Source organism: Mastomys coucha, unplaced genomic scaffold (assembly GCF_008632895.1).
Source record: "Mastomys coucha isolate ucsf_1 unplaced genomic scaffold, UCSF_Mcou_1 pScaffold21, whole genome shotgun sequence".
NCBI classification, from domain to species: Eukaryota; Metazoa; Chordata; class Mammalia; order Rodentia; family Muridae; genus Mastomys; species Mastomys coucha.
The window spans coordinates 108,564,144-108,581,852 of record NW_022196904.1 but is presented as its reverse complement, the minus strand read 5'-3'; the positions used below and the strand labels follow the sequence as shown (position 1 = coordinate 108,581,852).

At 40.1% G+C, this 17,709-nt stretch overlaps 1 protein-coding gene across 3 annotated transcripts in view; it reads right to left on the bottom strand.

Annotated features, from left to right (window-relative positions):
• Positions 1 to 1,011: 1,011 nt before the first annotated feature.
• The window catches only part of LOC116100882 (acyl-coenzyme A synthetase ACSM2, mitochondrial), a 44,975-nt gene continuing 28,277 nt past the window's right edge, over positions 1,012 to 17,709 (bottom strand). For 2 of the 3 annotated variants that reach the window (XM_031384599.1, XM_031384597.1), the window contains exons 9-14: positions 17,071 to 17,151; positions 9,570 to 9,671; positions 7,363 to 7,490; positions 7,155 to 7,254; positions 4,948 to 5,067; positions 1,012 to 1,268 (exon numbers count right to left, since the gene is read on the bottom strand). In XM_031384599.1, the coding sequence (XP_031240459.1) occupies positions 1,164 to 1,268; positions 4,948 to 5,067; positions 7,155 to 7,254; positions 7,363 to 7,490; positions 9,570 to 9,671; positions 17,071 to 17,151 (636 nt within the window). In that variant the 3' untranslated portion in view covers positions 1,012 to 1,163. The remainder of the gene's footprint in view (positions 1,269 to 4,947; positions 5,068 to 7,154; positions 7,255 to 7,362; positions 7,491 to 9,569; positions 9,672 to 17,070; positions 17,152 to 17,709) is intronic. The other variant, XM_031384598.1, reaches the window with a different exon arrangement.

Below are 17,709 nucleotides of genomic sequence, written 5' to 3'. Positions count from 1 at the left end.
AAAACTGAGGATAATGGCTGGAGTCAGAGAGAGAGAGAGAGAGAGAGAGAGAGAGAGAGAGAGAGAGACAGAGAGAGAGACAGAGAGAGAGACAGAGACAGAGACAGAGACAGAGACAGAGAGGGAAGGAGGGAGGGAGGGAGAGGGAGAGAGAGAGAGAGAGAGAGAGAGAGAGAGAGAGAGAGAGAGAGAGAGAGAGAGAGAGAGAGAGAGAGAGAGAGAGAGAGAGAGAGAAAGGGAGGGAGAGGCTCCTGACAAATGTTTGGTATGTAGTTCTGTTACTGACATTGGGTGTTTTCCAAGAAGACTCACTGGCTCTTGAGAACCTTTGCTTTCATTTCCTGATTGCCCAGTTCTACCAAGAAGATTCATTAACTCTTTGTTTCTAGGTTACAAGTGAGGCTCTGCCCCCTCAGCAGCTCTCCTTGACATGTAGATCTGCTGATCAGGTTGTCCTGGTAGCTGAGCCTGTGGTTTATCATTAACAGCATCATCCATCAGCCCTCTAAGAGTTCCCCAGTTCACAAACTGCTGTAGACATCCCTCCGCTGTCTTGCCCTAAAAGTGCTTTCAAAGATTTTATTTTAAAATGATTTTAATATTGATTTAAGAAAGTAAATATATGACAAAAATGTGAGCAAAAGGAAGAAGTATGTTTGAGGGTGTGAAAAGTTGAGCCTGCAGATGACACACAGATGAACCAAAATGGCTCACGACATGTGTAGGACAGTGAGCCTTGGGCATGACAAATGCTCTGTAAGTGATATTTCCTCCTCCTTTGGACATAATGTCCCTAAGAATTGAGCCAACTTGGAGAAGACACTAGTGTCCTTCCACACACCCCTCCTTTTCTATTTCTCTCCATTTCCTTCTCTTCTCTCCCTCTCCTCATTCTGTTTTCCTCTTCTTCCCCACTTCCTGCCCACTTTATTGACAATTTCTTTCCCTTGCTGTTTTAGCCCTTTCTGACTTTATTTTCCCCCTGCAAATCTCTTCTTTCTTCTTTTAGCATCAAACATGTCATTGTTCTGTGTTGATAACCAAGTAGAGACTGAAGTCACATACATGGCTCTGTGTGAATAATCTTATGTGTCCATAGGAAGACTAAGAAGTCACAGGAAAGGATTTGGGAAGACAGAATCCCAGGAAGAGCCTCAGGAGTCTCACTGGGCCTGGGCTTGTCCTGATGTTTTCCATTCCTTGGCTCGAAGCTTTGATCGCTCAATTTTTCCTGTGACGGTCTTGGGCAGGTCTAAGACAAACTCCACCTGTTATGAAAATCAGATTGACATAGGTCATTGGTGACCACAGTGGCACTGGATTTTTAAGAGGAGCTGCTGTGAGCTCTTAAGGCTGGAGGATCCAGGTGAATGAGGATGGGGAAGATGGATATTTTAGGTTTGCTGTTTGTATTAAGAACCCTTACAAGGAAGCAGGGCAGGAAGAAGTTGGCTAGAACATGGCAGGAAGGTGAAGAGCACTGGCTTTTACAAACAGCCATGAAGAAAAGAGAAGCAGCAAAATGAATATGACATGGCCCAGAGGCAGACAACTGAACTCCTACATAAAACTGTGTGCTTCAGTTCCTACTCTAGCTAATATAGGAAGGTCCCTTGCCTTTGTTGAGACTCAGCTTAACCATTAAGTGTGCTAAAGGATATAATAACGTCTTTAGGTTGTTGTGGAGAAAGGGCAATAGTATTGTTGCTTCTGAGAAGCTTATCATTTGAAAGGTGAACAACTGCAGCAAAGATCAACTGCCCTAAAGTGTTTACCATTTAGCTCCTGAGCACACTTAAGGAATGGAAGGAAGCAACAAGGAAGAGCTCAGTTTGTTGCTGAGAAGAAAACAACCCTGCTTATGGTGAAGAGGAGGCAGAGGAGTTGGGCACGGTTGTAGGGAGGGCTCTGCAAAGGAAAAGAACCTGCTGCCTTAGGGATTCTAGAGGAAAGACTAGGGTCAATACTTGAGTGATACACTCATTATGTATATGGTATGACTGGGCCTTCTCACTTGATCTTAGAAATGTCCAGTTGTAATTAAAAATCCATCACATCTGGAATGACTGGATATCTTGCTTCTTTTTTAAAAATAATAGTAAAAAAAACATTTATTTTTATTATAGGCACATGGGTGTTTTGCCTGCATGTATGTCTACCATGTGCATGCAGTACCTGCAGAGATCAGAAAAGAGCATTGGAACTCCCTGGAACTGGAGTTACAGGTGGTTGTAAACTGCCTTGTGGATTTGGGGAATCCAATTAAGATCCCCTGGAAGGGCAGTTAGTTGTTTGCCTGCTGAGGCATCTCTTCATCCTCATCTAACTTTGTTAAAACACTCATTACATATGTACCCTGTTCCAGCCACTCTCTAAACGCCTTGGTGCTTTTATTCACCTCACCCCAACCCTGACCTCCCTGCTCCCCAGTGTCCAGAGAGGACATCCAGTTCTCTATTAACTCAAACAAGTCTCCAACAGATCAGATTCCCATGCTAGTTCTCAGGCTGTCCCAGCTAACTTACCCGTCTTCTGCTGCAGCATAACCCCCTATAACTGGCAGGACTCTCCCACTAATTTTTCTATCTTCTCTGCTTCTGTGGCCCTAGCAATGATCAGTCTGTTCCTCTCCTAGTCTCTACTCTCTGCTCCTCTCTCTGTCCCAGAGAGGTAGCCATGGTAGTCTACCCCAGAAGCCTCTTGCTATTCTCTCTTTGTTATCTACAATAAAAAAACAAAAAACAAAAAACAAAAAACAAAAAACAAAAAATCTCCCTGATTAATCATGGAGTGGTCATGTCAGTGGTTTCTTTACTGCACCCTTTGTACACAGAAGGGGGCATAAATATCCTCTATCCCCATTTTACAGATGAGGAAACTCAAGAGCACAGGGAATATTGGGTAATTAGCAGAAGTGGATTTTGACCCATGCTGTGACTCCTAAGACTGTGTTTTGCTGCACTCCTTTCTATTTGAGGATGAAAGTCTGCTGTGGACTCTGATATTCAGTTGCATTCCTCTGCAGGAAGAGGGAATATGGCACCCATACCAACCCCTTTCTAGATTCCCTTTGCTAAAGATTGATGTCTTGCCAGGATCATCTCCCTCCCCACAGCAACCTGATTTCATGCCTGTTCAACATGGGGCTGTAACGACCCTTCCCACTCCTTACTTCAACTCAGCAAAGTTCTGGACTGTCTTTTGAGCTTCCCATAGCCTGTCTAGGTTCCTGCTGATATCAAAACACAGTCTACATTTACTCTGCTCAATGTTCCTTCTCTGTTCCTTGCTATTCTTCCTTTCTCCAGAGATGTATGTACATCAGAATGTTCTTTTTTTTTCCCACGTGTAAGAGGTTTAATTGAGAGAGAGAGGTGGGTAGTGGCGCGGAAAGAAAAGAGGGGGAGAGGTAGAATGTTCTTAAAATCCTTGGATATGAATGTCAGTCTGTAGGGGCTACTCTCAGGGTGCCTACCTCTGACAATTAGCCTGTACTAAGACACCTGGGCACCAAGGATACCTAAGAACTGAATTGGTTCTAAGCCTAACATGTTTTTTCTCACTTTCCACCACAGCCTCAAAATATATTTTCCCCCATTCTCTGTTACAAACTCTTATTTTGAGCAGAATCTAATAACTGGGTCTACTGTAGTTTGGACAAGAAAACTACAAAGTAAAGTACTATCCACAAAAACTTATGTTTTAAAAACTAATGCAGTGTTCAGAGGAGGGTCTTTGAGGGTGAGGTTGGATCATTGGCTTCATCAATGGTTTAGCTCACTGGTGAGTTCAGAATCTGGTGGCATTGTTAGAAGGCAGTGAACTCTTTGGAGTTGGGCATTTCTTCCGGGGGGTATCTTGTCCCTAGTCTCTTCCTCTATTGCTCTGTTTCTTGACTACTTGGGGGTGGACAACAGCTTCTTTCTACCATGCCCTTCCACCATGACATTTCTACCTTGCCACATGTTTAAAGGGGCCAGCTGACCAGACAGTACAACTTCTGAAGCCATGAACTAAAACTATCTACTTCCTCCTTGAAGTGTTTCTGAGATACTTTGTCACAGGGATGAGAACCTGGCTGGACGTGGCCTTCCTGACATGGCAGTGCACTTGCCTTAGTCCCCAGAGTGAAAGCCACTGGGAGCCTCTGCAGTCCTTGTATTCTGTCATTTCTGCTAAGAACATTTCTATTTCCCCAGAAGAACCTCCAATTCCTCAGTTAGACTGAATTTTGGGTGTAGGGAAGAACTTTCTCCCATCCTTCCTGTACTTTCTGCAGGACCACATGACTCAGAGCTGACCAATCAAGACACCCTATTGTCTTGGTTGCATTAGAATGTTTTAATAGTGGGTACCTAAGTTAGACAAGCAAGAAGCAATTTCAGGACCATCATTGGTCTTTGGGTGACACGCATGCAGTTCCTTTACTGCAGTTTGCCAAACTGCTAAGAATGTATATTTGGAGTGGATGGGAGCTCAGAAGGAGACTATTTCAATAAATGAAGCCAATACAGAAGATGGAAAGTGGAGAAATGACACAGAATTCTCTAACAATATCATACACATGCCTAGAACTAACCATGAAGAAGGTTGTGCCAACTCATGGACTTGTCAATTATGCAAGCAGCAAATTTTGTTATCTTTCTATCATTGCAACTGAACTCTGTATAGTTCTGAATATTTTTTGCCAAGCCCTACTGTACAGGCTTCAAGTAGAGGTCAGAAATTACTGGAACTTCCATGTAATCATTTGGCTTTTAACTCAGAATAAGTCAAAGGCTGTGGCCATATTTCATGTACCAAGATAGTTGTGAGAATGTCTTTGGAGAGATTTTGGTCACTGCAGGGAGGACATGTAAATTAGAGACCTTGTCCTCATGCTAAAGAAGAGAAATATAACAGATGCTCTTCTGCAAGCACAGGGGACATGGGTGGTGACAGCCTCACCTTCCTGGGATACTTGTAGGGTGCTGTCACTGACTTCACATGCTCTTGAAGCTCCTTGGTGAGCTGGTTTCGGTCATGGGACAGGAACTCAGGGGCTAGGACCACAAATGCCTTCACCACCTACAGCAAGATTGGGAACCAAGAGGGATCAGGGTACTTATTCATCTCTTGGATAAAGCAAAATCAGAATCAAGATACCCACCATGGCTACATCCATCCAAATATCAGAACCAAAGGAAAGGAAAACATGGGAAGTGGGTAAGAACAGCCAATATTCCAATGTGTTCTCAAGTGACTTATTTAGTTGAATGAGAATTGAGGATAAAAGATCCCAGGCTCAGCTCATACCCTAGGGGCAATAAAGATTGCTGGGGACTCTACCTTTAAATTGTTTATTTAATCTCTTCAAAGGTTTACCCATCTGTAGGATGAGATATTTCCATATTTAATTCACAGGAAGGGAAATAAAACCACCTATAACTCAGCTCTGTCCTCTTTTGCTTTGCCAATGGCTCTCATTGTCTTACATGCCTTATGCCTTGTATCTGCCGGACATATGACATCACCAAGCTTGTGGCATGCAGAAGTGCACTGGGACATGGACCCACTTGTCTGCCTTAAGCTCTCTCCACACACATACTAAACTCTGCACAATCCTACAACCCTGGTGCCTTCCTTATTCACTGTGTGGTTCAAGGGCTGAATCTTCTCGACCAAACCCCTCTTCCTTTACTCATGTTAAGAAACAGATCCTGGGAGCTCTGAGGGTACTAATTAGTTCATATTGTTGTTCCTCCTATGGGGCTACAAACCCCTTCGGCTCCTTGAGTCCTTTCTCTAGCTCCTTCATTGAGGACTCTGTGCTCAGTCCAATGGATGGCTATGAGCCTCTACTCCTGTATTAGTTGGGCACTGGCAGAGCCTCTCAGGAGACAGCTATATCAGGCTCCTGTTAGCCAGCACTTGCTGGCATCCACAATAGTGTCTGGGTTTGATGATTGTATATGGGAAGGATTCCCTGGTGGGGTAGTCTCTGGATTGTCCTTCCTTCAGTCTCTGCTCCACACTTTGTCTCTGCAACTCCTTCCATGGGTATTTTGTTCCCTCTACTAAGAAGGATTGAAGTATCCACACTTTGGTCTTCCTTCTTCTTGAGTTTCTTGTGATTTGTGGATTGTATCTTGGTTATTCCAAGCTTCTGGGCTAATATCCACTTATTAGTGACAGTATACCATGTGTATTCTTTTGTGATTGGGTTACCTCACTCAAGATGATGTTCTTCAGATCCATCCATTTCCCTAAGAATTTCATAAATTCATTGTTTTTAATAGCTGAGTAGTACTCCATTGTGTAAATGTAATGCATTTTCTGTATCCATTCTGCTGTTGAGGGACATCTGGGTCATTTCCAGCTTCTGGCTATTACAAATAAGGCTGCTATGAACATAGTGGAGCATGTGTCAGGGACTAAAGCACCAACCAAAGAGTACACATGGTGGGACTCATGACTCCAGCTGCATATGTAACAGAGGATAGCCTAGTTGGTCATCAATGGGAGGAGAGGCCCTCGGTCCTGTGAAGGCTCTATGCCCCAATGTAGGGGAATGCCAGAGCCTGGAAGCAGGAGAGGGTGGGTTGGTGAGCAGGGGGAAGGAATAGGTTGGTTTTTTTTTTTTTCAGAGGGGAAACCACCGGGAAAGGGGATATCATTTGAAATGTAAATAAAGAAAATATCTAAGCAGGGCAGTGGTGGCGCATGCCTTTAATCCCAGTACTTGGGAGGCAGAGGCAGGCGGATTTCTGAGTTAGAGGCCAGCCTGGTCTACAGAGTGAGTTCCAGGACAGCCAGGTCTACACAGAGAAACTCTGTTTTTCAAAAAATATATATATCTAATAAAAAATAATATGTAACACACAACTCTTAAAATTTCCAAAAATAAATTACTTAAAAAAAAAAGAAACAGATCCTTACAAATACTGCTGAGCCTTGTCGCTAGCATCCTGCAAATATATAGTACATTTAAAGCTCACAACAGCCCTTTGCCCCACAAATGGGAAAATTGAAGAAAATAGTGACTAAGCATCTTGGTGCTTCTGTACAGCGAATTGGCAGAATGGTCAATTTTTGAACCCAAGCTATCCAGCCTGTGAGTCTGTGTTCTTAACCACCTTAAACACTGTTTCAATGTTTGACAACTGCTCTGTCACCTCGCTTCTGATAGGGTCTGGGCTGCTGATCACAGCTGTTTCGACCACTGCAGGATGTTCCATCAGTGCATTCTCCACCTCGGAAGGTCCAATCCGGTACCTGCAAAAGTATGTCATTTAGGAAAGATGGGACACCCAGTCTCCAGGATTGAGAATCAGGTGGAACAAAAGCCTAGAATATCCATTCTGGTCCAGAAACTGTGCTCACCCACTGGAATTAATGATATCGTCTGTCCTCCCCATGAAGTGGAAATACCCTTCTGGATCCTTGATTCCCCGGTCTCCCAGAAGCCAAAAGTCTCCGCGAATATTAGCCTGTGTTTTCTTGGGATTGTCCTAGTGAGCACAGAAACAGAGAGCTACTGTGTCTGTAAAGTCTATGTCCCCAGCCCCAGAACTTCTATGAATAGTTACTTTAGTTTACCACCTGAGCAGCTGTACAATGTATAGTGGAGTTGTCACGAATTCACCAACCTTAGATTCCCCAGCCAACCTGGATCTTCTCTCTATTTGTTTCAGTCATTCTACTAAGGGTCTCTCACCTATTCCTTTAAATCAAAATCTTACAGATGATATTAACATATGCACTGATCCATTTATATTCTAAGGTGAGTCCCCCTCTATATTCCATTTTACCTTCCACGGACAGTTTCACCTCATCTACAACCTCACCCAAGATTATTGAATCCATTTGGCATTTCCTCACTGTTCTTCCATTGTACTTAAGAGGTCCAGAGACTGAATTCCAAAGCCTCATCCAATGTTCATACTTCTGCTATGGATGGGCCCCTCTATTTAACTGAGCCTCTGCCACATGAGTCATAAGGAGGCTTGAGGGTTACTGACTGATTGGGCATTTTTATATCTTACTCAGGTATGGGAGCATGGGTTTTTCATTGGTGTTCAGATGAGGTTAGAATCTTCCACTTAGCTGTATCATTGGGAATGCCAAGGGAAGTTCAAGGGGCTTGTCTGAAGCCAAACCAATATTATGGGTTGTAGAACTGAGAGCAGAAGCCAAATTTCTTGAACACTGGCTCAGAATTTGTAGTCACCATGCAGATTCTGATGGCATTACTGCTGTGGCTGTAAATAGATCTGCCAAAATCACTATATCAGTTTCTTTGTGTATTCGATGGGGACAACCATGTCCCAGCTCTCCTGCTAGCATTTGGGAATACATGGAGAAAGTGTGCAGGCAATGTTTGGAGAAGTGCGCAATGTAGCTGCATCCTGGTTGCAGAGCCTCAGTTTCCCTTGTACAGGAGGAATGATAATTTGAATCTGTCACGGTTACTTTATTTAGCACACTTATGTGTATTGAAATTACAAGGGTTTCATAAATACCCTTGTCATTACATTCTGTATGTCCTATAACCTGATGCCAACTCACCAAAGAGGACGTAAGACAGGGATATAAATAACTTGCTCCTGATCATCCAGCAAATACTGGAGTAGCATTTGAACTTAAGCAAGCTGGCTCTAAAATTCTTACACGATGTCTGGGAGCATTAAGTGTTTAAGGTGTATCAGGAGCCTTAAGACAATGTTTGCCTCCTAGTATATATTCAATAAACCAATGGTTCTCAACCTTTCTGATGGTGTAGCCCTCATGTTCCTCCTATAGTTCCTCATGTTGTGGTGACACCCCCCAAATCATAAAATTGTTTTTATTGCTATTTCACAACTGTAATTTTGCTACCGAAAGGTTGAGAACTGCTATAGTAAATGATAGGAAGAACACTATTATTAAACTTGCTCATTTTCTATTTTGGGCACAAGCTTTTGTAACACATCCAGATGTTGCATAGCTAATCTTGTCCCTTACCCATTTCTAACAGTTGTAGATTTGACTGGGCTTCACCATTAGTTTCTGGTGAGAGAGATGGTCCTACTCATGGATTATCTGCGAGTGCCTTCCAGATCTCTAGATGCTGGATGCTGTCCGACTATTGTGTTTCTCCCTGGGGGAATACCCAGCATGTCTCCAAAGCTCCACAATACCACAAGGCCCAGGTCCATGCTTTGTGGAGAGAACAGGGAGAATGCTGCGGTGTGTAGCTCAGAGCAATATGAACACCAGCATGATGTAGGAAGGCTTGCTGTTGCAAAGACTCATGGGGAAATGTGAGCTTTTTAGTGATTTCTTAGTACTTGGTTACAGATGACAAGAGTGAATGGTCTGACTTCTCTCTGTACAAAGTACCCATTTTTTTTTGCTGTTGTTTTAATTTTATACTATTGTTGGCTTATCCAGAATAAGGTATCATTGTGGAAAAGTGCCCATTCTTGAACCCTGATAACTCTGTGAATCTCACCAATACCTCTTGGGGGTGTTCATAACATTAGGCAACCCTTGTCCTATGCGATCCATCTCATCCTTACAGGGAACAGAGGGAAAGCATGGGTCCTTACCACGTATCCAGAGAACATGCCTATAGGTCGGATGGGCTTCACCCTGATAGCTATGTCTCCTTCCTTGCCAGGGGGCAGGACATTGCCCTGCTCATCTATGACCTGAAGGAAGAGGAAGATTGCGTAGATGACTCACAGAAGAGGAGCTAGCACAAACAATGGTGTGACGTCAGAGATGGTCTAATTTAGATCATTTTGTTCTTGGCAGGTACCAGAAGTCAAGGGAAGCCAAGAGGCTTAAGCTTGGATTCCTCATCCACCTGCCAGGTTTTATTCCAGTAAAGCCTCTTGGCTTGCTGGGCCAGAGGAATCTGGGCTTTTGGCTCTGAGAGTTTAGGAAAAACATGTGCCTCATGGTATCATTGTGAGCCTCCTCACTTGTAGACTTAGAGACTAGAAATAAAATGTTGCTCTGCTACCTGGACCACTGGCCTTCATCTATGAGAATTGTGCTTGGATACTGAGTTCTGTAAAACAGAAACACTTATGATGAACAAAGCGGGATACTAAAAGGCATTTCTGTTCAGTTGTCATAATTAAGACATTACCATAGTAAATGACAGATCATCACACATGAATGAGACATAAGTTGTAATTCCTCTGATAAACAGAAATCAACATGTAATCACAGACACATAAGCATAAATACCAGTTCTTAAATTCAAATCAATAAAAAGAGAAAAAAATTTCATTACAGTATAGTCGCTACAACCTAATAAAAACAGAGCATCATCCATTGACAAACAACTCAGAGAATGGTGAAGCTGCACTGTCTTATCATAAGTCAATGGGATCATGATGCAGCTGGTACCTACTGACTCAGAAGAAAGGATACCTGTTAAATTTTAAGCCCAAGTTACAAAATGTTATGCCAAGTCACTTCTATATTTCTTTCAAAATCACATTTAATTTTTTAATTACCCAGACAATTTGTTAGATAAGCAAAATGGCTCCTATTTTTCTCCCTCTCTTCCTTCTTTCCCTCCCTTTCTTTTTCTCCTCTTCCTTTTCAAAAAATAAAAATGTTACATTTATTTATTTATTCATTCATTCATTCAGTGTGTGTGTGTGTGTATGCTTGTAGGTTGGGGGTTGCTCTCTCCTTCTATTACGAGTCTCAGGGAACTAAACTCTTATGAATCAAGCCATTACACTGTCCCCACCTCATTTGAAAAATATTATTTTAATATATCAGTGTTATTTTTTAAGTTTAAATTTGTTATTTTGAGAATTTTATACACTAAATTTTATTTATATTATTTTCATCCCCCTCTCCAACTCTTCATCTGTTCCTCTTCATTTCTCTCAAATCATGACCGTTTTCTTCTTTAACTACTGTTACATACATACACATACACACACACAGACACACATGCATGCACACACACACACACACACACACACACACACATGTGCGTGCGCGTGTGTGTGTGCACATACACACACCACCCTGAATCCATTTAGTGTTGCTCAAATATGCTTGTGCTTAGGGTTGAGTTTTGGGGATTGGATAACCAACTGGGAGGTTTGCCCCTTGTGGCCACTGATCATCACTTCTACTTCTTCCCATGGGGTGGAGCCTTGTGAAATCTCCTCCCATTCATACTGAGTAAGGTCATTATGAAGACTTTCTCTTGGTGACTGTATTGTTAAGATTTCACGGGTGCATATCCTTCTGTCACCTCTAGAAGACACTACCTCATGGGGTGAACCCTGTTCCCCTTGCTTTTATAGTTTTCCTGACCCTTCTTCTATGATGTTTCCCCAGCCTTAGGTATAGATTTCAGTAAAGATGTATCAATTGGGATTGGTTACCCCACAGCCAATTGTCCTCTGAATTTAGATAAACTGTGGATCTCTGTAGTAGTCTCTATCTAGTGCATATGGAGAAAGGGGTTTATCTAGGGTTTATCTATTGGTATGAGGGTAAGTATTTGGAATAAAGATAGAAATTATATTGGTTTAGAAAAATGGCAGTAGTAGGTTCTCTAGGATCCACGTCCTCTCATATAAACCAGACATAGGTTTCTAGTACCAGGCATGAGTTTCTTCCTATTGAGCAGGCTGTAAGTCCAATTACATATCTATTGGTTGCCTCTAAGATAAAACTGCCATTATTGAAGCACTGGGGATATCTTGCCTCACTGGTACTTGTTCTTAGGTTTTACAGCTGAGTATGACTATTGATTGCTTTTCTCCCTGGTCAGCTTGCACAGTACCTTCCAATACCATGAGAGCTGGGGGTCAGGAAGATTTTTCAGGGCAGTTCCATCTTAGTTTTTCAAAGTCTGCCCAAAATATATGGTGTCTTCACCAAGTAGTTTTATCTTCAGGTCTTTGAAGGCAACCAAGGACAATTGTTTTGGGAGTCTCTTGGAACACCACCCACAACCAACAACTCCCATGCCTAGCATTAGAAATTTGGATTTTGTTTGTCTATGGCTCTTGGGGGGGGAGCATTAACACCCATGTATCATAACTTTGTTTACACACATGTGCACATACATTATATTTATTTTTAAATAAATATATAAAACAATGTATTTTACTTTGACTTTTTCAAACATCCTTAGTGTTATATGTCTCTTTTCTTACCTCATCTCTCTGTATCCCCTTCATTCTCCACCTCATTCTTCTCAATTAAAGTCTCCCAATTTTTCTCTTCCCCCCTTCATATCACCCGTGTCTTTCTCTCTCTCTCTCTTTCTCTCTCTCTTTCTCTCTCTCTCTCTCTCTCTCTCTCTCTCTCGACTTTCATCTACCCCATTCTTCCCATGATCTTTTTCTATCTTCCTGGTTTCTGTGATTACATTATGGTATATATTCAAACCTAAAGGTTTGGAGCAAGGATCCTGAAGTCAGAGAGAATACATAGCATTTGTTTTTCTGGGTCTGGGTTACCTCATTCAGTATAATATTTTCTATCCATTCACCTGCAAAGTTCATGATTTAATTTTTTCTTTATAGATGAATGGAATTCCATAATGTATCTATTGTTTTCATTGTCTATTCATCAGTTGAAAGGTATTTAGGCTGTCTCCATCTTCTGGCTGCTGTGAATGGGATGTTGAATCCTTTGGGCATATGCCAAGGAGTGGGATCGCTGGGACATATGGCTGAACTACTTTTATTTTTCTGTGAATTCTCCACGTTGATTTCCACAGCAAATCACCATTTCACAACCCCACTAACAATAAGTGAGGGTCTCCATTTTCTTCTGTCCTTGATGGCATTTGTTTTAGTTCTTTTCTAAAGAACTTGGTCTTAGCCATTCTGACTGGGGCAACATGATATTCCATAGTAGCTTTAGTTTTACATTTCCCTAATTGCTAAAGATGATGAATATCTTTCATGTTTCTTAACATTTTTACTTTTTGTTTGGAGAACTCTGTACTTATTAACAGCCTGTTTTTGAATTGTGTCATTAGTTTTCTTGATTTTTCACTTTTTTGAGTTCTTTTTATATTCTGAGTATTATTACTTTGTCATGTGTACAGCTGGCAAAGAGTCTCTGCCACTCTGTGAGCATCCTCTTCACTTGGCTGATTATTTCTTTTATCCCATAGAAGCCATTTAGTTATATGAGTTCCTATTTGCCAATTGCTGGCCTTAATTGCTAAGCAAGTGAGGTCTTACCTAGAAAGCCCTTTCCTGTGTTGGTATCTCATAGGCTACTGCAGATGTTTCCTTTTAGTAGTTTCAGAATTTTAGGTTTCAGGTTTGGTTCTTTCACCCATTTGATTCTTTTTTCTTTTTTCTGTTTTCCTTTTCATTTTTCTTTTATTAAAGCTGGACTTCAAAAACAACAGAAACACCAAGAAAGCCTACACACTCATGGAAAATGAACAACTCTCTATTCAATGATCTCTAGTTCAGGGAAGCAATAAAAAAGAAATTAAAGACTTTCTAGAATTCAGTGAAAATGAAAGTATAACATACCCAAATTTATGGGACACAATGAAAGCAATACTAAGAGGAAAGTTCATAGAACTAAATGCCTTCATAAATAAATTAGAAAGTTCTCATACCAGCAATTTAAAAGTGTACCTGAAAGCTCCAGGAAAAAAAAAGAAGCAATCACACCAAAGATAAGTAGATGGCAGGAAATAATCAAAATCAGGCTAAAAACCAATCAGTTAGAAACAAAGAAAACAATACAAAGATTTAGTGAAACTAAGAGCTATTTTTTTTTGAGAAAATCAACAAAATAGACAAACCACTAGACAAATTAACCAAAAGACAAAGACAGTATCCAAATAAACAAAATCAGAAATGAAAAGGTAGACATAAAAATAGACCCTGAGGAAATCCCAAGAAACATTAGGTCTTACTTCAAAAGCCAGTACTCTACAATATTGGAAAATTTCAATGAATGATTTTTCTTCACAGATACTACTTATGAAAGTTAAATCAAGATCAGGTAAATTATTTAAACAGCCCTATATCCATTAAAGAAATAGAAGCAGTCATCAAAAGTTTCCCAACGAAAATAAGCTCAGGCCCAGATGGTTTTAGTGCAGAGTTCCACCAGACTTTCAAAGAAGAGTTATTACCAATACTCCTCAAACTATTACATAAAATAGAAACAGAAGGGTCACTTCCAAACTCATTCTATGAAGCTACAGTCATCCTAATACCTAAACCACACAAAAACTCAACAAAGAAAGAGAATTTTGGACTGACTTCTTTTATGAACATTGATGTACAAATACTCTCTGACCAAATCCAGGAACACACCAAAAACATCATTTAGCTTGATCAAGTAGGCTACATTCAGGGATGCAGGGATGGTTCAATATACAAAAATTGATCAATATAATCCACCATATAAACAAACTGAAAGAAAAAAATCACATGATCACCTCATTAGATGCTGAAAAAACCCCCTTCATGCTAAAAGTCTTAGAGACCAAGGGTACAAGGCACATACATAAACATAATCAAAGCAATATACAGCAAGCCAATAGCCAGCATCAAACTAAATGGAGTAAAACTTAAAGCAGTTCCACTAAAGTCAGGGACAAGAGACAGCTGCTCACTCTCTCACTCTCTTTTTAATACAGTGCTTGCATTTCTAGCCAGAGAAACATGACAACTAATGGAGATCAAGAGATACAAATTGGAAAGGAAGAATTTAAAGTATTGCTATTTATGGATGATATGATAGTATATACAAATGACCCCAAAAATTCTATCAGAGAACTCCTATAGCTGATAAATACCTTCAGCAAAGTGGCTGAATACAAAATTACCTCAAGGAAATCAGTAGCCCTTCATTATACAAATGATAAATGGGCCAAGAAAGAAATTAGAGAAATGACACCCTTTACAATAGTCATGAGTAATATAAAATATCTTAGTGTAACTCTAACCAAGCAAGTAAAAGATATATATGTATGACAAGAACTTCAAGTTCTTGAAGAAAAACATCAAAGAAGATATCAGAAGATGGAAAGATCTACCATGCTCATAGATAGGTAGGATTAACATAGTGAAAATGGTCATCTTACCAAAAACAATCTACAGATTCAACGAAATCTGCATCAAAATTCCAATACAATGTTTTTTATACACTTTGAAAGAACAATTTTCAACTTCACATGGAAAAATATCCATTTGATTTCTTGGGACTTATTTAATTATTCTACTTGTGGATATCCATTTCTCTCAGCACCATTTGTTGATTATTGCTGCTTCCCTCCAGTGTGTCTTTTAGATATCTTTATCAAGGAGAAGATGGCTACAATTATAGGCACTTATGTTTGGGTCTTCTGTACCATTAATCTTCATATCTGTTTTTATGCTGGTACTATGCTCTTTACTGTTGTAGCTCTGGAATATAGCCTGAAATTTGGTATGGTAATCCCTTCAGCACTTTTCTTTTTGTTTGGGGTGGCTTTGACTATCTGGGGTCTTTTGTGCTTCCATATGAATTTAAGAATTTTTTTCTATTTCTATGAAGTATGTCATGAAGGTTTTAATTGGAATTGCATTGCATTTATAAAATCATTTTCATAGAATGGTCATTTTCACAATATTAATTCTACCAATTCATATATATGGGAAATTTTTTCTCTTCAAAAATTTTTTGGGTCTTCCTCAGTTTCTCTCTTCAGAAATCTAAAATTTTCACTGTGGAAGACTTTTCCCTCCTTGGTTAGGTTTATTCCTAATATACACATGATCTCTTTTTCAGTATGTTTGTTGTTAGTATACAGAAAAATTACTGATCTTTGTAAGTTGATTTATGGATTCTGACACTTCAGCGAAGTGTAGAATATTTCTAGAATTTTTCTGTTGAAATTTTATGGATCTCTTGTATATAATTTCAGATCATCTGCAAACAGGGATAATATGACTTCTTTTCCTATTTAATTTCTTCTCCTGTCTTATTACTGAAGCTCATGCTTCTAGTACTTTATGGAAAAGGAGTGGGAATTGTAAAAATCATTTAAAATCTGTTTTTCCTTCTGGCCCTTTAGTTCCCATCAGTAGCAACTCTGAGACTAATTAGTTATTATTAGGTGCCTAGGCAATAGGCTTTGGCTTATTACCTGACTAGCCTGTAACTTATTTACCCATTTGACTATTAGCTATTCTGTCTACCATGTGGTTAGTTACCTCTCTTTCAGTCCTGGCCTCTTTCTTCCTTACTATCTTCTCAGCATCTCCCTGCTAGTCTGTCTCCCATCTTGTTTCTCTTTATCTCTTACTATTTCCCAGAATCCTCTCTCTTTCTGCCAGTGTCCCACCTCTTATTTCCTGCCTCAGCTCATTGACTATCAGTTTTTTTTAATTGGCAGATGATGTTTATAAGAGATTCTTTCTACAAGGGAGGGTGGACAGCCTTGTCTCATTTCTGATTTTAATCTAATTTCTTCTAACTTTTCTTCATTGAGGTTGATTTTGGCCATGGGTTTCTCATATATAATGTTTATTATATTGAGTTTTGTTCCTCCAGTCTTGTTCTCTACAGAATTTTTACCATGAAGTTGGGTTGGATTTTTGTCAAAGGCTTTTTCTACATTATTGAGATAATCATTTGATCTTTGTCTTTAAGTCAAGTTCTTTGATTTATTATATTTATCATTTTAAACTATACCTGTCTTAAATAAAAACAACTTGATCATTGTGGATAATCTTTCTTAAATGAACTTTTGCCCCAATGTTCATAAGCCATATTAATCTGTAGCTTTATTTATCTTGCTGTAGTGTATTTACCTGGTTTGGGTGTTATAGTTATGGCTTCACAGGTGTGTAAGAGTGCTCCTTCTGTTTGTATTTTTAAAAGTTTTGACTATTGTTCTTGTTTGAAAGACTGGTGGAATTCTATCTAGATCTGGCTTGTTTGTTTGTTTTAGTTTTAGTTTTAAGTTGGAAAGTAGGAATCTGGGGCACTCACGTAGCTAGGTTGGAATAACTGATACTAGTTCAACTCAATGAAAACATAACAAATAAATGCAATCACACACTAATGCCCACCCCATTACCCTTGGCAAACCTGTACATCATAATGGGGAATGGCTGTTCCCAGGTAGCCTGGTTTGACTTTCATTGTCCTAGAAACTCTGCAGGTAAGTCCCTGTGGAGAGACACAGAACAGCAAGCTTCAGGAAGAACCATACAGTCAGGGAAGGAGAGGTTCAGAAGCAGATCTCATCTCTGCCCTCAGTTGCTTGCATCCCTGTCTTCTCCACTCTCATATCCTGGCTCTTTCCTTTTTCTGGAACTCTAACCCTAGTGGTGCCACCAAACTTTTTGTTCAGAAAACTATCTGGCTACTCCACAGGGAAGAGAAATAAACAACTACCCTCCACAAATCCAACTCGATGGGAGGAATGAGTTAGAGTGACTAAAATCAACAGTAACAGATCACACATCTCAAAACTGGAGAAGAAACAATGTTCTTAACACAGAAGAATGGTAAATGTTTGAATAAATGGATATGCTAAATACTCTGTATGATCATGACAAGTAGCACACAGATATATAAATATTACACTGTAGGGGTGGGTACAGCTTGGTGGTAGAATAATTGCCTAGCATGTGCAAGCCCCTTGGCTTGATTCTCAGTTGAGGCAGAAAAATCAGAAGCAGAAGAGGCAGAAGCAGAAGGAGGAGGAGGAGGAGGAGGAGGAGG